We start from the raw sequence: 23,927 nt of genomic DNA on the forward strand, positions 1-23,927 counted from the left end.
CGTTTCCAGCAATTACACAATGTCCCCTCACCCCTTTCTGAATATGAAGATGATCCTGGAACAGTGACAGAACCCTTAACTCCTAGACTGGCAGAAGTGCCCTCCTGGGACGGTAGGTCTGCAGTGTCATGGCTGTGATGTGGTGGTGGGGGGTGGTATATGTTATTACCTCCCTTGCCCACCGCTGTGCCCTCAGGAGACACATACAGGCTGGGCACCAGGGCTCATTCTAGATTCCACTCGCTGTTGGGATGAGGCTCTTCACATGATCCTGTCTGGTCAGGCCTGGTGGCTTAGATTCTGTCTGGCAGGGCAAAACCTGCAGCTATGAGGTGCTGTGGAAGGGTCACAGACAAGGACCTTTCTTCTTGGCCAAATGCTTTGCCTCCTTCACCCTGTGGCACATTCCTCTTCCCAGTCTTCAAACAGGAGCAGCCATAGGGTAGAAAAATAAGCCCTAGGCCCCAATTTGAACCACAGCCTTCTTCACCAGCTCTGCCCATTACCCACTGCCTGACCTCGAGCACTTCAGTCAACCCTTCTGGCATCGTTCCTCATCTGTATGAGGTTCTAACAATGCTTGCTCCACAGAAAGGTTAAGAACTTTCATAATAATGAAATAATGGCCAGCACATCTGTGGTCCTTAACACATGACTTCCAAATGTTCTAGCACCTTTCATATTTCAACTCATTTTATCCTCACAGTAAGCAGAATACTGTTACTAGTCGCCTTTTACAGCAAAATACTGTTACAGTTGCATTTTACATTTTATAGGAGAGAAACTGAGGTCCTGAAAGGATAAATAACTTACCCTAGATCATGAATCAAGCAAATGGTAGGGCTGGGACTCACCCAGGCAGACTGGCCACAGGAGGTGTATGCTTAGCGCCTTAGCTCTACTATGTCTTTCTTGTTATCTTTAAATAAAACGTAGTGTGTAAATAATCTTTGAAGAGGTAGCCGTTATTGTAAATAGTCTTTTTTTTTTTTGGTACACTGTGTAGCTTGTAGGAAATTATTTCCCCCACCAGGGATCAAACCCAGGCCCCTGGCAATAAAAGCACTGAGTCCTAACCACTGGATTGCCAGGGAAGACCCCCAGACCTCACATCTTGATAGGAGTTTTATAATTTTTATTATTATTGTTAATTTTATTTTTTGCTGTACCACATGGCATGTGGGAACTTAGTTCCCAACCAGGAATTGAACCCCCACCCTCTGCAGGGGAAACTCGGAGCCTTAACCACTGGACTGCTAGGGAAGTCCTGTTGTAGAATTTTTGGCCATCTTTATTCTACCACAGCGTCTCACAGCAGAGGTTTCAGGGTGCCTCTTCTCCTGGTAGACTGACCTATTTTAAACTTAAGCATGGCTAGGGTTAAGGGGCTCATCTCATACATTTTTGTAGTTGCTCTATTTCTAACCTACAATGATGGATTATAACACTGTGAACATTTTGATACTACATTGCCATTTTTTTTTTTCTGTTGGTGGCACTCTTCTGCATCTAATTAATTTATATGATTTGGAATGATTTGAGAACTGGTCTGAGATGGAATATCTCAAAGAGATTGAAAAAACAGGTGACAGACTTTTGAAGGATTTTGCAATTGGCACTAAGCTTGGGGCTTTCTCCAGAAGAGCAGGCAAATCAGTCTTATTCATGTAGACTTGAGGGAGGAGTGGGACAGTCTGTTGGTCCTTTCTTCCCTGCTTAAATACATCTGTTGCATGCCGTTTTTTATTTTGGGGTTGATGGATTGGTCGTGTGATGTACTTGGATTAAATACTTGGGCTAAAGCATCTCATATATCTGCCCATCGACTTACTTTGTAGCAGATTTATGTTCCGTCTGGGAAGCCAGATTGAAGTCAATGCTTTTTTTAAAGCCCACAGCCTGACAAAAACCTTTCCCCCAGTCAGAATTTTTACCATATTTAAAAAATATAAGCATCTGCAGGGAAATGATGCAGGCTCTGGTTGCTTTTCTAGGGAAGAATCCAACGTGGCTTTTGGAGCTGATGTTGTAACTGATCAGAGAACTGAGGATCCTGAGGCTGAAGCCTCATCAGGGCTGATACTCCAGACTCCAGAGCTGTCCTCCTTTCCTCTTGAGTCATCCCATCCCACCTGCATCACAAGATGTCTGGTTTGGTGGAGTGGATTCATACTCTTCTTGTGGATACTTTTGTAGAATCAGCATTTCAACACTTCTCTTCCTTCCTGCGGGCTCACTTTCCTAGGTTTGGTAATTGTTTGGTCTCTTGACTTCTTATAACCCAGTGTCCACATGAAGGAATCTCATAGGGACAGTGATAAGGAGATGGTTTCTTTAATGGTGATTTAATATTTAGAAGATTTAATATTTAGAGATCCTTTAATACTTAGAGGATGCTTGCTGCTGCTGCTGCTAAGTCACTTCAGTCGTGTCCGACTCTGTGCGACCCCATAGACGGCAGCCCACTAGGCTCCTCTGTCCCTGGGATTCTCCAGGCAAGAATACTGGAGTGGGTTGCCATTTCCTTCTCCAATGCATGCATGCATGCATGCTAAGTCACTTCAGTCGTGTCCGACTCTGCGCGACCCTACGAACAGCAGCCCACCAGGCTCCTCCGTCCACAGGATTCTCTAGGCAAGATTACTGGAGTGAGTTGCCATTTGGAGGTGGATTTTTGAAACACCGCATCACTGACTTGCTGTGCAATAGTTTTTGGCCTCAGGTTCCTCATCTGTAAAATAGGAAGAGTGATATCTAGTACCTCTTAGAGTTGTGGTGATAATTAATATAGCAAGCTATTTCATGCATGTGTTACTTATCTATTGCTGTGTAACAAATAACCCCCCAAATTCAGCATCTCAAAACAACAAACATTATCTTGAAGTGGTCAGGAATCAGGAAGCCGCTTCCTGATTCTGGCTGGGTGGTTCTGGCTCAGGGTCTCTCGTGAGGCTGTGTGCGAGTTGCTGGCCAGAGCTGCAGTCATCCAAAGGTAGGCCTGGGATACAATGTGCTTCCAGGCTCACTCATATGACTGTGGGAAGAGCTCGGTTCCTTGCCACATGGGCCTGTCCACACTGGATGTCCTTTCAAATTCAACATGACAGGTGGCCTCTCCCAGAGTGGGGGACTCCTAGAGAGAGACAGAAAGCACAGTTTCTTGGTAGATGAATGCCACAGTCTTTTTTTATACCCTAATCTTGAAAATGACATCTTTTCACTTTTGCTGTATTTTATTTGCTAGAAATGAATCACTAAGTCCAACCCACACCCAACAGGAGGGGGTTAAGCTCCACCTCTTTGGGGGAGAAGTATCCGAGAATTTGTGGACATACCTTTAAAATCACCACACCAGTTCTGGGCATATAGTAAATACTCAATGAATGATTAGGTGTTATGATGGGCTTAGCAGACAAAGTCATTTCTTGGTGAGTTGATTTCCAGGAAGGCTTTAGGGACACCCCACTTTTATCATGCAAAAGGAATTTGGGGCTCATATTAACCCTGAGATTACATTCATTTTCTTGTCACTTGGGAGGGAAGATTCTTCCAGAGACTGGTGTTGTCCAGCTGGGTCTATCGGTCTAGAGTCTAGGAGAGGAGCACACACCACTTAAAGTTCCCTTCTCTAGACTGAGCACATTTTCTCCTCCGACACCCGATGCAGCGTCTTCTCAGCTGGGGCCAACGGATGATACTGCTGGCACCACCTGGACCAGGGGGCAGAGCACACGCCCTGCCAAGGGCTCCCAGCCCCTCCTGCTCCCAGCAACTTCACAGTCCAAAAACAGAGATAATTTTTAAAAATAAATGAATTTATTTCACTATGAAGTATAAACCCAAATTTGGGCAAAAGAGGAAAAAGAAAAAAAAAAAATCTCTGCAAACCTAATACCACCACAGTTTCCTTTGTATATGATTTTCTATTTTTAAATAGTTACAAGCAGTTGGAACTACACTTTCATATCCTGATTCTTGTCACTTAACTGTGTCACACATGTACTTGTATCAATATTATGTAGTCTTTTACCACTTTTTAGAGTTTTTGAGGGCTGTTTAATATTCATGGGCTGAATGTGCCATAGTTTACGTAACTATTCTCCATTTTTCTCATTTCATTCTGTTCTTAATATAAAACTTGCTTATTATTTATTTTTATGTATGTTTTCTGCCATAATTATTTTTGCCCATGCTTTTTGCCCTTTAATATTTATCATTTTCTTTAAAATAGGCATATTAGTTAGGCAGGATGGTTGTACCTAGAAATGTTAAACTTTTCCCCCTGGGGAATTACTCTGTTGCTTCTAAACTTGCAAAGTCCTTTCTTTTATTATAGTACCTCCTCTTCATCTCTAGTTTCTATATGGCTTTGAAAAATTACTCTGAAATTAATGTTGAAATATAATATGAAATAGGGGTCTAAATGAGATTGATTTTCTTTCCCAAGTTGGTCCAACATCACTTTTATTTACTTATTTAATTTTGGCCATGCCCAGGGCATGTGAGATCTTAGTTCCCTGAGCAGGGGTTGAACCTGTACCCCCTGCATTGGGAACTCAGTCTTAACCACTGGACCACCAGGAAAGTTCCAGTCCAACATCATTTATTGCACAGTCCTGTACAATCTTTTCCACTGGTTTGTAATTCCCTTTAAAAAACACCTCCATCTTAGAACAGGCTCTACTTCTGGCCTATTGTTTCATTGATTTGTCTATTTTGCATGTGTAACTTTATAATATTTTCAAAAAGAATGAATGGATGAAGTCAGGCCTTAGCTAGGAGAGGGACTTGATCTGGCTGGAAACAAGAAGATCTGCTAGAGGGCTATCTAAACTTTACAAGGAAAGAAACTGAGGCAATGAAGTAGGACACCATACAACACAATAGGAAATAGCAGACACCAAAGAGGCCATGCCTAAGGCAACGGGCACTCAGGGGCCAGGATTTACAAAAAAGGCCCTGGGGGCCGGGGAGGGTGGGTTGCTAGAAGAAAGCAAGATGTAGACAGGATTCCAGCCAATGCAGCAACATCTTCACAGGAAAAAGGAGTTCTCTGAAGCCAACTGTTAATTTACAGGAAAAATACCAGGAAATGTGTGTCTCATTGGCTGAGTAAGAGCCGAACCATGTCTTACCAAACACAAATAAGGCTGGTGATATTTTGATGGAATTAAGAACTTGGCACATGACGGGAAGAGCAGCAGATGTCACGTACTTAGGCGTCAGTCAACTATTCGTTACAGCATCTTGAGCCAGGGGCTCAGCCAGCCTTTAGTAACTGGGTAGGCGAGATGTATGTAACAGGATTTGATATTATGGGTACAGTCCTAATTAAATAATTTATTTTCATACTTTTTTTTTTTTAATTTTCTTTTTTGGCCATGCCAAGAGGCATGTGGGATCTTAGTTCCCCAACCAGGGATTGAACCCTCACCTCCTGCATTGGAAGTGTGAAGCCTTAACCACTGGACCACTAGGGAAATCCCAAGATTTATTTTTAAAAAAAAGTTTAGGAAAAGGAAGAGTGGACTAATGGGACCTGATTTTGGTTTACCTGTAAACAGTATGAAATACAGCAAATTCAACAGCCTGGGATTAGGGAGAGACCCTTCACTGAGAAGTTTCAGCTCTTTGCAAACTATGCCAAGTCTTGCCAGGGGGTAAACACCTCCTCCCTGATAGGCTCAGGCTTTTGGAGTCTCACTGTTGTGACTGCAATACCTGGAGCACAGACAGTGGTGCTGGGGGTAAGTGATTTTGGACCTGGCCATCATGAAGAAGCTGTTCCAAGAAAAGGGCAGTGGATCCGGAAAGCTTGTGTCCCTACCATTCTGAGTGGACACATGAGGGACTTACTGGTAAGAACCAGTGAGAAAACTATCACCTGTGATCCCGGGCTTTTGAGGAAACCACCATGATTATTTTCTGTACAAATGCTTTCCCATGGCTTACTCATCAGTGGAACTCAAATGCCTGATGAGAGAGTAAGAAGGGACAGATTCCTGGTGAGGAAGGACAATAAAAAAGCCAGAACAGCTCAGGGAACCAGAAACTACATTCATCATCATTATCTTACAAGCTCATTTATAAATGATTTCTTGCCCACGCTGAGCTGGGCTCTGTACGGAACAGTGGGGTGAATCACCTCCGAGAGAATCCCCACTGATAGCCAGCATGGCGACCATTTCACAAAACCTGATCTGGCAGGGCAGAGGCGAGGAGGTGCTGTTTGGAATGCCAGAGGGCAGGGGAGTAGGATGAGAGAGAGGAGAACACAGAGGGGGAAGGCAAGTCAGGGAGGGCAGTCCTGGGGAGAGAGCAGCTTGGCAGAGACCCGCTTAGATAAGATGGCCTGCAGGGAGCTGTCCTCTCTCTGCCCCCACTGGGATTCTGAAAGCAGAGATGGGGCGGGGGAGAGGCAGTGTGGTGAAGCAGGGCCAGCCTTAGGGCTTCCCAGACTCCTGGCTGGGACCCCGGGGATCACCTGCCCTTTCTCAGCTGGTGTTTCATCAGGGGCTAACGGCCCCACCTGCCCTACTTGGTGGAGGACCTTAGAGACTTTGTCTTAAAGTGCCTGCTACAACCCATATGAAGATGAGGGTGGATTGCACTTGTGAAACGCTCCACGGGTGGGCGGAATCCAGGGCCCCCGGAAGAGGAACACTGGGCACTTGATAGGGACGGAGCTGAGGCCAGCCTGGTGCTTGGGATGGCTGGCTTGCAGACAAGTCTGGCGTGGAAAGCGGCTCCCTTCCATCTGGCAGAAGATGCTGTCCCTGGACCCCTCTTCCCAGAAATCCCTGAACCAAACAGGAGGGGAGACCACTGCATGGCCGCCCTTTAGCCCGTCTGTGTCCTCCGTGTGGCTTTGGTGCGGTCACCGCGATGATCTGAGAGGGGGTCTTTGGCAATCACGTGGGAGCATGAAACTGCGGGGAAGAGGAAGGCTGACTGTGACCCTAGTGGGAGCAGCTGCCCATCAGAGCTCCTCCTTGTTGCTGTTGAAAGGCGAGACCGGAGGCCCTGGAGCCAGAGGGTGCCCTCCTGGCCCGTGGTTGCCAGGCTGCTGGTCGCTGGCCCCCTGGTGCTGGCCCATGGTGGCAGAGTCCCACAGGAGCCCGCTCTCCACGCCGTGCTGACGGAGGCTCTCAGTTCCCACAAGCCCCTGCATTCTCAGGTAGCCCTGCTGGCAAAAGGGCGGGAGCTTCTGGTGTGTTAGGGCGAACAGGAAACAGGACTCTGCACAAAAGTAAAAGGAGATAGGCTGAGAGCTGTGGGGACAGGCGCAAGGGGAGGGGCTTCTGATGCCCCAGTGGCCTCACTGCTTCTCTCCAGCCCCTGAGCTGGGGGCTGACTGTTCTGGGTATCTCATGTCTGACCTGGGTAGCCATGGACCCCATCCCTCCCTGAAGTTCTAAGACTAGGAGCCGCCTTGACATTATGGGGGAAAAAAGCTCCAAAGGAAAGAGATGGCCCAGCTCCCAGAGATGGGGGCCTGCATGCTGCTGTGTGTGGCGCCACTGGCGGGGGCAGGGGGAGCTCACCCATTCAGGAGCAGCCCCTTGGCCTTCTCTTCCAGGAGCCACCCTGGGGGGGCCGGGATCTACTGAAACCCGGGCGCCTAAAGCCTGTGCTCCGTGACAAGCAAAGCTCCCGCAATGAGAAGCCCACACACAGCAAAGAAGACCCAGTGCAGCCAAAAATAAATAAAAATTTTTTTAAAAAAAGCAAAGGATTAAACAGATGTGGGCTCAGGCTTCTGAGGGCTTTAGAGACAGGATGGGAAGATGGCGTATCAGAACCATCCTGACCTCCTGTCTCAGTAAACAGGCACATTATAAAGGGTGCTATAAGGCTCACATGATCATGCTGGGAGTGCTACAGGAACAGTATTTCCCACCTTCTTTCTAACTTCCAGTACAGAAGGCCCTTGGCAGAATGGGCCACAACCACCCTGAGCAGGGAAGACAGCAGATGTGGGAGAGGATGGAGGAGGGGAAGTGAGGCAGCCTTTTGGCAAGCACCCTCTCCAATGACATATGTCACCCCTTCTGCAGGGCGAGGGGGCAGAGAAGCCCAGCAGATCTGGGGCCAGAACTAGCAGCTGCACATCTGCTAAAGGGATGGAGGGGAAGCCCACCTCTGCCATCTAGCCCTTTGGGGGAGGAATGTTGCAAGTTCAAGGCAGTGATACTTGGTGACTTGTACTATTGAGTATATCTAGGAGGTAGGAGCCAGGAGGCTCAAAGGGCCTGTGGTGATGGACTTGTGGGAGCCAAGCCTCAGTGTTGGGAGCCATTCTGGAACTACTGCCGGGTGACAAAGTCACGGCACCACTCAAGAAGAAACTGCAAAGCGGTTTCTCTCCAGGATCGGAACCTTCCCTCCTTCCTGTTTCTATGCTTTTGTTGTGGCTAACTCTGTTTCATTCTTTGATGGCTGGAGTTGTAGCGGCTTCCATGATGAGATCATGAGAGTTCAATAAAAAGAAAAATGATCCCTTGCCCCAGAGAAACATTCCAAAAATGATTAAACCTACTGAGGCCCCTGACTGGTGGGTCCCTAACATTCAGCCAGGGAATAAGGCCATGATCATTTGGAAAACAAGCCCTAAGCCTATTGTGACCTGGCCTCATGAGGAAATTGTTATTGATGACTGGAAAACTTGGGTCATGTATCAGGGAAAGTTACAGAAACTAAGCCAATTGCCTTTTCCCCTCAAAATCTAAGCACAAATGGAAAAGATATATATAAATTGTATTGTAAATAGTTTCTAGGTAAACTGCAAAAGACTTCCCCTGCCAGAAATAGTCTTGTATTATGTGGGTAGATGGTAAACAAGCCACCACTGACAATGGCTGTACTATGAAAAACTTTGCCCTTAGCCACCGCTATAGTTTTTAGTCACTGAAGCAAGACGCTGTACTCACTGTAGTAGCAGGCTGTACAAAATAAGCAGATGGAATAATATGATTTATAGATTATGTTTCAGTAAAATAAAAATAGGTTTCGGGGTAAACATGTAACCAAAATGTGACAATAGACTAAGAAAAAACTTTTAACACATCTTAGAATCAGGGGATGTTGATCTAAATGGAAAAATATTGTAAGAATCATTATGTAGAAGATCATATGCTATATAAATAGAAACTAAAGCAATAAAGTGTGTGGTCTTTGGGCCATCAAGAAAAACTCTCTGTCTCTTTTCCTTTCGCCGACGCCGTTCATCCCTTGGGACCCCTGGACCAGCTGGAGCGGGACTCCGGCACCTCAGGGCCGGAATACACCTCCTAAAAGGTACCAGCATCTCTGTACTCCTAAAACCTCAAGAAATAGGCAGGCATTTTGCAGCCGAGGTCTCTAGACCTTCAATGCACGATTTCCTACAGAAGCATACTGTCAGAGCTGATGTCTGCAGGATGCTAGTACTTCAAAGCTGCTTTAGCTCTGCTCTCTGAATTATCCCTGCTGGAGAGTCTACATACATTTAGACTGTTAACTTCAAGTACTGTTTTAAGCCATCTCCCTTGGTACATACATTTTTTATTTCAAGGTGAGCTGAAGGACTCTTGCTCTCTGACCTGTAGGTCAAGGACTGACCATCTAACCTGGTCTGATATGCAACCACTGTTCAACAGATATTTGCTGAACAGAAAAAAGAAGTGGCTATCCTAGTAATTCGGAGAGTTAAAAATAAAAAAAGACAAAATTCTGGCTTGTTTCGGTCAGTTTTGCCTCTGAATCATGAGACTTCTTTTCCCAACTTGGGAAGAGAAGTCTCATGATTCAGAAGCATAACTGAGCTGTCTTCCAATTCACCAGTTTTCCCTTCATCTGTGTCTAATGTGCTACTAACCTTGACACTGAGTTTCTAATTACAAATTGATAATTTCCAGAAGTTCTACTTGGACCTTTCTCAAAATCGCCCATTCAATATCCTTTCATTCTATTTTTAGTAACCCCTTTTTTATTTATTCACAGAATCTATACATACTTTACGTCTCTCCGACCACTCCAATTCATACAGTCCCTGTAGGTTTGATCCAACAGTGTTGTTTCCGTTGACACTCTCGCATGGTCATTTGAGTTCTTATGTGTTAATGATTTCTGCTTGGGAGTTCATATTCCAGAGAACTTTATCTGTGGGAATTCTTCGAGGTCTGGCTTTAAAGTCTATTTCCTCACAGAAGACTCACACTGATACCTGTGATTTCTGCACCAAGATGACAGTGTGAACTTTGGCCCCAAACTCAAATGAATGAGGCCTAGTGGATGGAAATTCTCAAGGGAGGTTTTTCCACCCTCGCACTCTACACAGAGCCCCAAATCCTGCATCTCCTCTGTCTCTCCTGTGAGTGCTTTCTGGCTCCTAGCTTACCCACTGAGACCCTGGCTTTATTTGAGGTTTTCTGTACAGACCTCTTAGGGCTTTCCAGGTGGTGCTAGTGGTAAAGAACCCGCCTGCCAATGCAGGAGACACAGGAGATGCAGGTTTGATACCTGGGTTGGGAAGATCCCCTGGAGAAGGAAATGGCAGCTCACTCCAGTATTCCTGCCTGGAAAATCCCATGGATAGAGGAGCCTGGCGGGCTATAGTCCATGGGTTGTAGAAGAGTCAGACACGAGTGAGCAACTACAGACCTCCTACCCTGCTCCAGCCTCACCTTTCCATCCCCAAGTGCTGGTCCGTTATGCAGGCTCTAGACCCCTGATGACCAGCAGATATCACCTTCTCCGGTGTGTGTTTTGTGCTTTTCTTAGTGTCTGGCTTCTGGTGGTGGGGGGGTTTCCCGTATTTTCCTGTAAGTTCTTTAAAGAAGACATTTTACTCAGTGTCTGCATGCATGCATGCATGCTAAGTTGCTCCAACTGTGTCCAACTCTTTGTGACCCCATGGACTGCAGCCCGCCAGGCTCCTCTGTCCGTGGAATTTTCCAGGCAAGGATATGGGAGTGGGTTGCCATTTCCTCCTCCAGGAGATCTTCCAGACCCAGGGATCGAACCCACGTCTCTTATGTCTCCTGCGTAGGCAGGTGGGCTCTTTACCACTAGTGCTACCTGGGAAGCACTAGTGTCTGCAGGTGTGCTATACTGGGAGGGGTTTCTGTCAACATCGAGGCCTCCTGTCGTAGGAGACAGACGTCTCGGGTGTGGGTTTCCAGATGTGCATCCTAAAGTTCCACAGGGCACCGATCTACCTGGTCTTTTTCACACTCCAGCTCAGCCCCTCTGTCCTCCTGGGAACCTAACTTACCTGCATAGAAGCTTCGCAGATCGGTATCCAAACAGTTCTCCAGGAAGCGCCTCAGGGGCAGGATGTGCCCCACCGGGGCCGTCCAGTCCGTCAGGAAATCTTCCACAACGTGGTGGAGGGCCGATGGCCGCGGCAGCGGCCAGCCTGCCGGGCGGAACCTCACCTCCTGCTCTGTGGGGAGGAGAGGGCACCACTTCAGAGCCAGGTGCACGGCTTCCTTCCCAGAGCTGCAGCCCAGGTGCCGCCCCCTCATCCTCTCCTCAACTTCCTGACATGCCTCTGGTCAGCCGGTTCAGCTGTCCTTCCAAATGTCTGAAAGGCTGATGTGAAGGAGAGGGACTAGGCCAGGCTCATTCCTGTGCTGTCAGGGGGAGGAACTAAGACCAGTCACTTGAACTTGGTTTGCTTCTAAGACTTCCATGGACTGAGGTCTGTTGTGGCTGCTTTGAAACTGGTCTTTCTGTGAGTAGACTCTGGGTCCTGCCTCCAAGAGGTCTTAGGGCCTCTCTAGTCCAGTTTCCTATCTGGTGGGGTGCCCTTCTGTGTATCCCCATCACAGGGCACCAAGCCATGACCATTCTTGTACCAGGAAACTGTGAGGGGGCCTGTCCCAGCCCTGGCAGCTTTCAGGATGAGCTGCTGCTTATGAGTGTGAACCTGGATTCCTGTCACTTCTACCCGCTGACCCTACCTCTGCCCTCTGGAATGACCCCTAATTTCAGATCATCTTCTTCCAAGTGATATCAAGTTCAGAGGCAGGAGTCGTGTTCCCCAGGTAGGTCCCCAGGGCACCAAGTAGGTGCCCTGTCAGTGACTACCCTGTACAGGGCACCATGCTGGCATTCTGTGTTATCTCATCCATCCTCCTCTTACATGGAGGGTACCACTGCCACCCCATTTCACACACGAGCAAGCTGAGGCTCAGAAGGGTTAAGTAATGGTGCAAGGTCACACAGCGAGGGAAGGACGACCCTGGGAACACCGCCCAGCTCTCCTGCTGCCTTCCTGTGCTAACCCACTCCCGTCCCTTTGCTGTTCCTCCTAGAGTCAGTCTCCAGACCACCTTCCGTCCCCCACCTCACTCCAAGGTCAGCCTTCTCTGGACACAGCGACGACTGTCCGTCTTACTACTGGAGGTGATCGTGACACTCCACGTGTGGCCTGCTGTGGGTCAGAATCTGGGAACAGCATTTATCATTCATAGACCACTTGCTGTACGGAGGCTCTGGGCAGGGCCCCTGGTGTTCCCCCTTTTGTCAGCTGAGGGTACTGCATGAAGGCCCAATGGTGCTGGGGTCTGAGGAGGGCCCCAGCTCACCGGTGGGGAGGTGCCTGTAGTAGTAGATGACAGGATGGAGGAAGTTGGATAGCCAGGCGTCTTCCATGTGCCCCACAGAGCGGTCAGAAAAGAAGACGTCCTTGTCAGGCCCAGAGTAGTTCTGGCCGTACTCCATGTTGATGACAAAGAGCCCGTGCCTCGCCCTCCTTCCCGTGATCGTCTCCAGCTGCGCCAGCATCTGCATGGGGAACTCCTCCAGATACTCAAAGGTGGTGGCGTTCCTGGGGACGGGCACACGACGGGGGTGAGACCCTGGGTGCTTCGGCAGAGGTGACAGGAGCGTGTGTGCACATGCCACCTCTCCTTCCTAGAAGCGGCCATCAAACAGTATACAGACTCTGATCAGATCCGAGCATCTCACCTGAATAATACTAGAGCCTAGACTTACAGGTGTCAGAAAGCCTGGAGGAACCTGAATGGGTGTCTGGGGAAAGGGTGAGCCAGGCTGAGACCTGTGACAGAGAAGCCCTACGAGAGAGTGAAGGCCTCGGTGTGTTCCAGAGACAGGAAGGAGGCCAGTGGGGCGCCAGTGGGGCCCCAGTGGAGCTGACGGCGAGGTGCAGGAGAGGGAACTGGGGAGGTCCGCAGGGGCAGGTCTAGGAGGGCCATGTGTGCCACGATGGGAAAGTCTCCTGGCCCAGGAAGAGGGGTTGAGGGCCCTCAGAGGATATTGAAAAGGGTGAATTCCAAGTGACTCAAGTTTTAAAAGAATTATTCCGGCCACCATGTTGAGAGCAGGCCACCGTGTTGAGAGCAGGCCACGGGGGCCAAGGCAAGGGGCTGCTGTATCAGTGCAGGAGGGGGATGCTCTCGGGGTCCAGACCAAGGTGGCAGTGGTGGGGCTACTGAGAGGCAGGCAGGTTCTAAACACAGCTTGAAGGTAGAGTGGACAGGATCTACAGATGGTGTGAGTGTGGTGAATGGGTGTGAGAGAAACAGGAGTCAAGGGTGATGAGGGAGCTTCTGCTCCAAGTACCTCGGAGTTTGCTGCATGTCCCTCAACCTGATGTGCTGCTGCACTCAGTGGCTTTGGACCAGGCTGTTCCTTCTGTGGCTTCTCACCTGCCACCTGTCCTTTCAGACCACCTCCCCGCCCCCGCCCCCAGCTCTACTCCCTTCCCTTCTCCCATGGTCTCCTTCTAAGGGAGTGTCCTCTGTGATCTTCTGCTTATCACTTCATTGATAAGGAGCCGGCTGGCCCAGGGAGCTCTTAAAACCCCACAGGTGCTGGGTCATCTGTCATCACTGCAGGTCACTGCTTATGTGTTTAGTGTCAGATGCTTTCCACCAGTTACCTTTACTCCTTCTACAGCCCTGCAAGGTTGATGTTATTAGCTCCATTTTGCAGATGAGAGAAAGGCTCAGAGAGGCTAACTAACTTGCCCCAGATCACACTGGTGGAAAGTGGCAAAGCTGCTGTCACACCCACGTCTGTCAATCTGTCTGTCAGTAGAGCTTGTGGTGTTGATTTTCCCCAGAATAGCCCAGTCCCCTCCCTCTCTGCCACCCTGGCCCCCAGCCTTCTCCATCTTAGGAAGGAACCGCTGGGCTGTTCCACACATGCAACAGGAAAAGAAGAGCAAGACAGGGTAGGGGGGCAGGCAAGCAGGGATGGGGGCAAGAGACGGGGAGGACGACTCACTCCTTCAGCAGGACCACGTCGGCCAGCACACTGAACATCTGGTAGAGCCCAGAGGCCTCGTTGATGCGCCGGATGATGGCACTGGCCAGCTGTGTGATGGGGTGCTCGGTGGAGGGCCAGGCCACGCCGTGGTGGCGCTGCTCCAGCAGCCGGTGGATGGCACGCACTGAAACGGCCAGAAGGAGAATGGCAAGCTGCCCTTAAGATGTTACCTTTCACCTCTGGGAAGACGCAGGGTCCCCATCAGCTCTGCACTCAAGACACACTCGTGTGCACGGCTCCGAGAAGATGCCTTTAGAGCAGGGTCGTACAGGTTTTTTGAGAAGAGCTGGAGGGGAAGTGTTTCTGGCTTTAGTGGTGTCTGTCAGGTGACTCAATTTATGCTCTGGTGGGACAGCAGCCATAGAGGACTGCAAAATGAATGGGCGTGGCTAGATTTGGTCCCCAGGCCTGAGACTTTCTGCTTTAGGCCACCTGCATGTAAAAGTCCTGCCACTGTCACCTCACATGTGACATGTCCACACCAGACCCAGAGCCTTTCTCTGCAACCTCTCCTCTCCCCATAGCCCCCATATCTGTCAGAGACTCCCTGATGGAGGACCTCTGATGGCTCCCTCTTCTTCACAGCCAAAATCCAATCTCAGTTCTACTTTGAGATACTTGGTATATTTCTGGAAGGATAGAGAAGAAACAGTTATCTCCAACAACAGGGAACATTTTCTGTGGACCTGGGGCTGCCCTTAACAGCTGTGACACTGGGGCACCCCACATAGCTGCCTGCCTCCTTGAAATGAATCAACACAACACCCAAATCCAATGATGGCAAAGACACAGACAATTCATGTGACAAGAGACTCAGTCCGCCAACGGTCACAGGAAAGGATGTTCAGCCTCGTGAGACAGACAGAAACCTGGTTCTCTGGAGGAAACAAGGTTAGGCTGAATTTTGTGAAAGGCTGAGGAATTACACGGCTAGGGGAGTGGGGTAGGAGGCCTGACAAAAGGAGCACAGGTGCAAAGACATAAAACCTTGAAAGAAATGGGCGCATTCTGAAAAGGAGGTGAGGGCCAGGCTGGGCAGCTGAGCTGGTGCTGGCCTGTATGAAGCTCTGGACACCATACCGAGGACCTGGCTGGGGAGCCCCTGGAAGGTTTTTTGTTCAAATAACAGTGTTTTGGTGGATATCAGAGTGACTGGATGGGAAGCCAGAGAGACCAGTGGCAGGAAGACCGGTCAGGAGAGACAAAGAGGCCTTGAGTCAGGCAAGTGAGGCTGGGATGGAGTGACAGGGGAAGGGACGGGCAGGGCTCCCAGCAGGCCCTACCTTCTGCAGCTACCATCTCTCGTCTTCTGTGGCTTTCCTCTGCCTTGCTGTTTTCTGCTTGTCTCGCTGGGAATCTGTTTCTCAGCTGAATGATGAGCAAGGTTGGACAGGATGTACTGTGTACAGCTGCACTGCCCCTCCCCCTAGGTGGGTCCTCAGCCAGGAATAGTGACCACAGGTCTCAGTGGCCTGTCCACCCAGAACTGTTTCCCATTTGCCTGAAACTCAATGGTTAGCTGGGAGCCTTTGAGTCAGACAGGTGTGGATTCAAATGCCACCTCTGCTTTCCATTGGCTGGGTGACTTCAGGTAAGTGACTTAAGTTCTCTGTGCCCCCATTTCCTTCTATGAAAAAGGAAACTGAAATAACAAGATCTGTCTTATGGGGCTGTTTGGAGGATTAAGAATGTGAGATAGGTGGGGCTTCCCAGGTGGGTCAGTGGTAAAGAATCCACGTGCCAATGCAGGAGGCACGGGTTCAATCCCTGGTCTGGGAAGATCCCACATGCCTCGCAACAACTAATCATGTGTGCTGTAACTATTGAGCCTGTGCTCTGGCGCCTAGGAGCCACAACTACTGAAGGCTAGGGACCCTAGAGTCCGTGCTCTGCAACAAGAGAAGCCACCACAATGAGAAGACACACACAGCAACTAGAGGAGTAGCCCCTGCTTGCTGCAACTAGAGAAATGCCCAGGCAGCAATGAAGATCCAGCACAGTCAAAAAAAAAAAAAAGGAAAGTGATCAGGAGAAAGATCAGGGGATGGGGGAGGCAAGAGAGAAGGGGAAGGACCTGCCAGGACAGTGGGTACAGGGAGGGTGACGTGCACAGGAGTGTGAGGAGGGTTTCCTGCTGGGGACACAGCTGGAGAGAGAGACTCTTCCTATTCCATGTGTGTGTCTCTGTGTGTGTGTGTGAAATCTGCAAATATTTTGGTAAACAGACAGTGAACACTCTCTCCTTGGTTTTCTTCCCCGACAGCACGCATGGGGTATAAAATATATCATCTAGAAATCAACAGCAAAACATGATTCTTCCCATGCCAAACTGGAAGTAGAATGAAATGCAGAAACTAGCATCAAGGCAAGTGAGGCATCAAATTAGATGCAGAAACATCAGGAAGAAGGACCCTTATGGTGTTTTTATGGTCAAATTAACTGGCCCATATAACACTCGTCATGCAATAAAGCACCCATCAAATGGGCTACCCAGAGCGCAGACAAATGGCACCATTAGTACCAAGAGTTTTGAAAAAAGAGCTTATATAATCTAGGTGCCATTTTTAATGAAATTTGTTGGTACCCAAAGAGTTTATGTGTACATAACGCTTCCCAGGTGCACTGCCTCCAGGAATTACCTTATTTAGTCCTTACCATGGCCCCACGGGGAAGAAAGTTCACCTCATTTACCTCTCTGATGTCAGGGGAGGGCCCACAGAGGCTTAGGGAGCTTATGGAGCCTCACAGCCTGAGACCACCCATCTATTCCTGCAGGTGAGCTGTCCCCAAGCTCAGCATTACTGCCAGTGTAGGTACTTCACCCACACAGGGCTGACGCATGGAGCATGCACCCCCAGGTTACACCTTATCTGGGACTTCTTTAGACCAGCGGTCCCTAACCTTTTTGCACCAGGGACTGGTTTCGTGGAAGACAACTTTTCTACAGACTGGGGGGGTGGGGGTGGTTTTGGGATGATTCTTATAAGGAGCACACAACCTAGATCCCTCGCACACATAGTTCACAGTAGGGTTTGCACTCCTATGAGAATCTAATGCCGCCACTGATCCGACAGAAGGCAGAGCTCAGGCAGCACTGTGAGCGATGGAGAGGTCCTATAAATATACATGAAGCTTTGCTCGCTCACCAGCCGCTCACCTCCTGCTGTGCAGCCTGGTTCCTAACAGGCCACAGACTGGTACTGGTCCATAGCCCAGGGGTTGAGAACCCCTGCTCTAGACATATCCTCAGACCATGAAAATCCCCTGCTGTCTGCCCTAGATGGGAATTTATGACAATCAACTGCTGATAAGCAATCCCTTTAAGACTGCTCTAAGGGAATAAGGCATGTGTTTGCAAACTCTAGGGATGGTTCTGTCTGGGGACAGCGGCCCTCTCTGCCGGGCTCACCTGTGTATCGGAATCCATGGATGAAACCCCCAGCAGATTTCCGGTAATCCACTGAGTGACTGGCAGTCCCCAGGATGAAGAGGCCCCGGCTCCCTTTGGATTCATAGCTGGCTCTGACCAGGGGGTACTTCTTGCTGAGTTCACTCCCTGAAGAGAGTCGGAGTGACCTGTGAGTGGAGAGGGCTGTGAATTAAAATCACTGCTGTGTATGAAACACTTTTTACAGGCCTGGCACTGAGCTAATTTAAACCACACCCCAACCCTAGAAGGCAAGTATGATCATGTCCATTGAACAGACAGAATAACTGACCTTCAGGGTAAAGATGTGGTGGGGCAGAGACACAACCAGGACTCTAGCCTGACTGGAGTCTGGGCTCTGGGTCCCTGTGTGACCTGACAGGAAGATCAGTTTAGGCCCTCTGGTGTCTCCTTGTCCACCCGGGGCCTGGACCAGCGGGCTTTGCTGAGAGATCTAGTTCCTCCCCTCCATTTGGACTCACTTGCTGAAAATGGAGAAGTCAAACTTCCAGCCCAGGCAGCGGATGACACGGTCGTAGGCCACGCGCATGGCAAAGTTGTCATTGTCGTCCTGGGGGAGGGGGATGGCGTCGGAACTCTGGTTGCCTGCCTCCACGAAGAACTTCAGAGTGATGTGGAACTTGCCCTTGTGGTCTTTCACTATGGCCAAGTCTGTCAGGTCGGACTCGAGCAACCCGTCCAGGGACTTCAGCTGGTAGGTGTCCAGCAGGCCATTGTTGATGGCCCTGGGGCCCCAAGGGAATGTCAGGAGAGAGAGAGAAGGGTCTGTGCTGGGTGAGGGAGACTCAGAGGCAGGGGTGCTTGGTCAGGCGGGGGGCAGGGCGGCTCTAGAGGGGCTGGCAGCACAGCACACACAACACCTTCCAGCATACCTGAGGTCTCCGACGTAGTGGGTGGCCCAGGAGAGCCGGACCCGGGAGCGGCTCAGCATATGGATAAAGTTGGTGACACTGAAGATGTTCTCTGCTGTCTCAAAGGCCGAGTTCCCCCGGCCCAGGATCAGCACATTCTGACCCACGAAGTCCTTGGGATCCACGGACACGGACTCATAACCATCCACATATTCGGAGCCAGGGAAGTCCACCTGGTTGGGGACCGACAAGCCGGTGGCCACAAGAAGGACGCTGCAGGTGGGGGACAGAAGGAAGATGGCTTAGCCTCTCAGCTATGAGACCACTAAGTAAAAAATCCCTCTTTGGACCTGCTGCCTGGCTCACCAGCCCCACCCAGACTGCTAGCTCCTAAAGGAAAGCAGGTCATTCATTACCTACTTCCTGACCTGTCCTAGCATATCTGACACTTTACCTCAGCCCCTCACTGAATGATCCACTGGGTATAGTTTGCTTTTAACCTTTCTGGGATTATACCAAACGTGAGAATCAGTTTTACTTTCTGACTCTAGAGAGGGTGACACCATGAGAAACTAAATAATTCACTTAACTTTGAACACAGCAGCCATGCCAAGTACCACCTTCATCATGAAAATGAAACTAGACACTCTCCTTTCCCCTTTCTTATTTCCCTGGCAGATGCAGAATCTGCTGAGTGGTGATTCTGTACGAGTCCTTGTACTAAGTACTTTCTGACTCATCTCACTGCTCAGAGCAGGTCTGCGTCACTGTTATTTGGCCTGTGTTACAGGTGAGGAGATGCCGGCTCCAAGTGGGCCCAAGGCCTCCATAGCTCCTCAGATAGCAGAGCTAGACTCTGACCACAGCCCAGCCTAATTTCACAGTTCGGCTCTTTCTGCTGATGGGGATTACAATCTTGTGGTGGGCAAGCCAGGAGCTGGACCCTGCCGGCCTGCAGAGGAAAGAGTGGATAACAAGATAGTTTCAAAAACAGGAACAGGTGGTCTGGAGAAAGGGCCTGGGCAGCCCCCATCCCCCCTTGTTTTCTGAGCTGTCCACTGGCTCATATCTGACTCCCCTATACTGTAGCACTTCTAAGTCCTAAGATTCGAGGGTCCAAACTGACCCCGCTCCCTAGGCTGTAACAAGCAAGGAATAAGGCTGGGCCTCGGGCAAATGGCTTGAGAAGATGAATTGTGATGGAGCACCTGCCTGGGGCCAGGTGCTAGGCTGACAAACAGGAAGGGAGAGTCAGTCTGGTGGGGCGTTAAGAACACAGGTTTCAGAGTCGGAAAGACAAGTGCAGTCAAGTGGCTGCTGCTGCTGCTGCTGCTGCTGCTGCTGCTGCTAAGTCACTTCAGTTGTGTCCGACTCTGTGCGACCCCATAGATGGCAGCCCATCAGGCTCCCTCGTCCCTGGGATTCTTCAGGCAAGAACAGTGGAGTGGGTTGCTATTTCCTTCTCCAATGCATGCAAGTGAAAAGTGAAAGTGAAGTTGCTCAGTCGTGTCCGACTCTTTATGACCCCATGGACGGCAGCCTACCAGGCTCCTCTGTCCATGGGATTTTCCAGGCAAGAGGACTGGAGTGGGGTGCCATCGCCTTCTCTGGCAGTCAAATGGCAGCTGCTACTTATTAGCTGTGTGACAGAACACTAGTTACTTAATTTCTCTGAGCCTCTGTCACTCAAAATGGGGATCAGTGAACGTCCTTCACAGGGTCCTTGTGAGGATTAAACAAGCACGGTAAAATGTGTAACTCTGAGTTGGGGTTGTCTACACAATATTAAGCTTTCTCCCAAGCCAAAGCAAGCTAAAGCTGAATGCTGGCAGCACTGCCTGTTGTGCCTGGCTCTCATTCAGTTCTGAAATCCTACCGAGCCTGGCTAACACTTACTGGACACTTGCCAGCATTTCTCAGAATGAATTTTGGGGAACACAAGTTCTAGGAGATGCGCTACAAAAAGGGTTTTGTAGGTGCATAAGCTCAGATAATGCTGAATACTCTACCCAGTGTTGGAGCCCTTCAGTGAATGTGATTTAAGACTGAAAAATCCTGGAGGAAAGAAATGGTCAGAATTTTCAATTATCTTTGGGCACACACATTTCTAGGAAACACCTGAGAAATGATGGATGAACTGAACCTCTGTGCACTGGATTTCAGTGGGAGCAAAGATGGGGAGGGGGCTTCTCGGGTGGCTCAGTACATAAAGAATGCGCCTGTGCAATGCAGAAGACCCAGGTTTGATCCCTGGGTTGGGAAGATCCCCTGGAGAAAGAAATGGCAACCCACTCCAATATTCTTGCCTGGAGAATCCCATGGACAGAGGAGCCTGGTGGGCTACAGTCCATGGGGTAGCAAGAGTCGGACATGACTTAGTGACTAAATCACCACCAAAGATGGGCTGAAATGCCCTTTTCCTCCATTTCTCCCACGCCTATGGGCCAACCAATGGGTTTTCTTCCTCCCAGAAAGCCCCCAGCTTCAGCAGGTAAGCTCTGCAGCCAGGTTCCTTACCTACACTGGTATGCCTGGCCCCGGTGGTCGGTCAGGATGAAGTAATGGCCATTCCAGGCCACGCGATCCTTGTTCAGAGTGACGTGGGCAATGGTTGTGTTATACAGCACGTGAAGACCCAGCCGCTCTGCAAAGTCGCTCAGGTAGCGCACCATGTCGCTGGCGTCGGGATAGTAAGCCTCCGAGTAGTGTCTGAAGAGCAGCCGGGGGTCGTGGCTGAGCAGAGAGTTCCAGTCGTGGCGCAGGTTGAACTCGGCATTGGCCTTTCCGGTGTACCGCTTGTTGATGCTGATGAGCTTGCGGTGCCGTGGGTAGCGCGTGAAGAAGCTGCCCGGCCCCGGGGCGCGTTCGAACACCACGTAGTCCCTGCCTGCCCTTTGCAGGAAGTAGGCCATCTGCAGGCCCGCGGGCCCGGCGCCCAGGACGCAGTAGTCCCGATGCACGGGCGCCCAAGCCTGGGCAGGGCGCAGGGAGAGAGCCAGGTGCAGGGCGATGGTCAGGAGCAGCCCCAGGGCGCCCCACAGCGGGGCGGCGGCGGAGAGGCCCATCCTACGGCAGACCAGAGGGGTGAGGCCTCGGACCACGCTAGGCCCCTCGAGGCTGGGGGACGGGAGCCAGAACTGGGGGCCTAGAGAGAGGCAAGGGCTTGCCTGAGCGCTCACTGCGATTTAGGGCGCAGACAGAACCCAAAGACCTCTGACCTTAACTGCCCCGACTGCATCGTTTCTAGCTCGGATCTGGGCTCTCTCTAGGAGTCCCGAACCTCTCCATCTTCCTCAGGACCTTACTTCCCAGGAGCGCCGGACTCCTTACTGCCATGGTAATAAAAGGGTGGGTATCTTCCTCAATTTCCCCTAATTTCAGGGGTGCCCAACACCCTCCTAGGGCCTCCCGAGGCCAAACCCTTGAGAGTCCCGTCTTTTTGGCCTCGCCCCCGCGCTCCCGGCTCCAGCCTGGAGGAGGATTGGGCTGCACGGTCCTGTCCCCCGCCCGCGCCCGGCGCCCCAGCCTCTTCGGTCACGTGACAGGGATGCCCCGGCACACCTGCCGCGGAGCCGCGCGAGGCCACTCTCCTGCAGACGCGCGGCATCCGGGAGCCGTTCCCCACGCGTGCGCGGTGCCCATGCCCGCAGCTCCCGCCTCCCCGCCCGCCGGCCCACCGCGCGCACAGAGGTCGAACCTCCCAGCAGCTCCGGAGACAGCCCGCAGCCGAGTCAGGCCGCAGTCGGCCGGCCCGCGCCTCCGCGGCGGCCCCGCCCCTCCAGCCCGGCCAATGGCAGGGGGCAGGGTCACGTGGCGGGGCGCGACACGCCGGGCGGGGCTGGCCGGGGCTGGGCGCCGGGATGCCCGCGAGCGAAGCGCACGTGCTCTGCCGCCGGCTCGCACCCGCAGGGAGGGTGGTGACGGGGCTGAAGATCGAATCTGGCAAGGGCGCGGAGCTCTTTAAAGCTGTGTCTTTCCCCTTGTAAGGGAGGCACGGGAGCAGATGACTTTGGGAGATAAGCCCCCGTGACACTTCATTAATGTGGGCAAGGAGTACTTGCTACCCAGTACTTTGAAACTGGAAACCAAGTTGGTGAAACCAGGACCAGTAAAGCAACTAACGAGTTTTCGCTACAATGATTCAGTCTATCCTTCACTAAGTAACAAACAGGACTGACTTATCTTCCATCAGAAGAGGAGGGCTAGGGGCTGTGTCCAATATAATGTAGCTGACTAGCCAAATGGAACTCAAGAGGGGTTTGCTTAATTAAGATCATAAAGTTGAGAACTGCGATGTGGAATTAACCCTCCCCCCCCATTTATACTCCAAATCATGAGCTCTTTCCAAACTTTTTATTAATTTATGAAGCCCGTTTTATGTGCTTGACATCCATTAACAATTAATTGTCTATCTAAGGAAGAAATGGAGAATTTTAATTGAGCCAACCTAAAGCTGGCTTAAAGCTCAACGTGCAAAAAACTAAGATCATGGCATCCGGTCCCATCTGCTGCTGCTGCTGCTAAGTCGCCTCAGTCGTGTCCGACTCTGTGCGACCCCATAGATGGCAGCCCACCAGGCTCCGCTGTCCCTGGGATTCTCCAGGCAAGAATACTGGAGTGGGTTGCCATTTCCTTCTCCAGTGCATGAAAGGGAACTTCATGGTAAATAGATGGCGAAACAATGGAAACAGTGACAGACTTTATTTTCTTGGGCTCCAAAGTCACTGCAGACAGTGACTGCAGCCATGAAATGAAAAGACGCTTGCTCCTTGGAAGAAAAGCTATGACAAATGTAGACAGCATGTTAAAAAACAGAGACATCACTTTGCTGACAAAGGTCCATACAGTCAAAACTATAGTTTTTCATGTATGGATGAGAGTTAGACCATAAAGAAGGCTGAGCGCCTTTTGAACTGTGGTGCTGGAGAAGACTCTTGAGAGTCCCTTGGACAGCAAGGAGATCAAACCAGTCTATCCTAAGGGAAATCAACCCTGAATACTCATTGCAAGGACTGAAGCTGAAGCTACACTACTTTGGTCACCTGATGGGAAGAGCTGATTCACTGGAAAAGATCCTGGTGCTGAGAAGGATTGAGGGCAGGAGGAGAAGGGAGAGACAGAGGATCAGATTTTTAGCTCGCCTCATCGACTCAATGGACACGAGTTTGAGCAAACTCAGGGAGACCATGAAGGACAGGGAAATCTGGTGTGCTGCACTCCATGGGATTGCAGAGAGTCGGACGAGACAGAGTGACTGAACAACAACAAAGGACTATAACCCAGGAGACAATCTTTCAGAAAGCTCTGAGGGCTGTAACGAAGGGGTAGGGGAGGGAGGCCAGTTTATCTGT

General features: G+C 50.4%; 1 protein-coding gene and 1 long non-coding RNA gene across 8 annotated transcripts; one reads left to right on the forward strand and one right to left on the reverse strand.

Annotated features, from left to right (window-relative positions):
• The first annotated feature begins 9 nt into the window (after positions 1-9).
• LOC145545966 (uncharacterized) lies at positions 10-3,811 on the forward strand. Its single transcript, XR_014082367.1, has 2 exons — positions 10-112; positions 1,995-3,811. It is a non-coding gene; the product is annotated as an uncharacterized LOC145545966 (long non-coding RNA).
• Positions 2,799-22,309, reverse strand: FOXRED2 (FAD dependent oxidoreductase domain containing 2). 7 transcript variants are annotated; one of them, XM_081591426.1, is made up of 9 exons: positions 22,274-22,309; positions 21,094-21,642; positions 18,598-18,849; positions 18,187-18,450; positions 17,687-17,853; positions 14,236-14,401; positions 12,573-12,814; positions 11,255-11,425; positions 2,799-3,133 (listed from the first exon to the last, which is right to left on the reverse strand). In XM_081591426.1, exons 2-9 carry the CDS (start codon positions 21,639-21,641, stop codon positions 3,096-3,098), a joined length of 1,848 nt encoding a protein of 615 aa, XP_081447552.1. In that variant the 5' UTR covers position 21,642; positions 22,274-22,309; the 3' UTR covers positions 2,799-3,095. The 7 variants fall into 7 exon arrangements, with proteins under 7 accessions (XP_081447552.1, XP_081447553.1, XP_081447550.1 ...); XM_081591427.1 differs by having other exon boundaries at positions 21,094-21,721; XM_081591424.1 differs by lacking the exon at positions 2,799-3,133 and adding an exon at positions 6,038-7,239.
• Positions 22,310-23,927: the final 1,618 nt, after the last annotated feature.

The sequence above is a fragment of the Giraffa tippelskirchi genome, chromosome 4 (assembly GCF_054371585.1).
Source record: "Giraffa tippelskirchi isolate mGirTip1 chromosome 4, T2T-mGirTip1v1.2.pri, whole genome shotgun sequence".
In the NCBI taxonomy this organism is placed as follows: domain Eukaryota; kingdom Metazoa; phylum Chordata; class Mammalia; order Artiodactyla; family Giraffidae; genus Giraffa; species Giraffa tippelskirchi.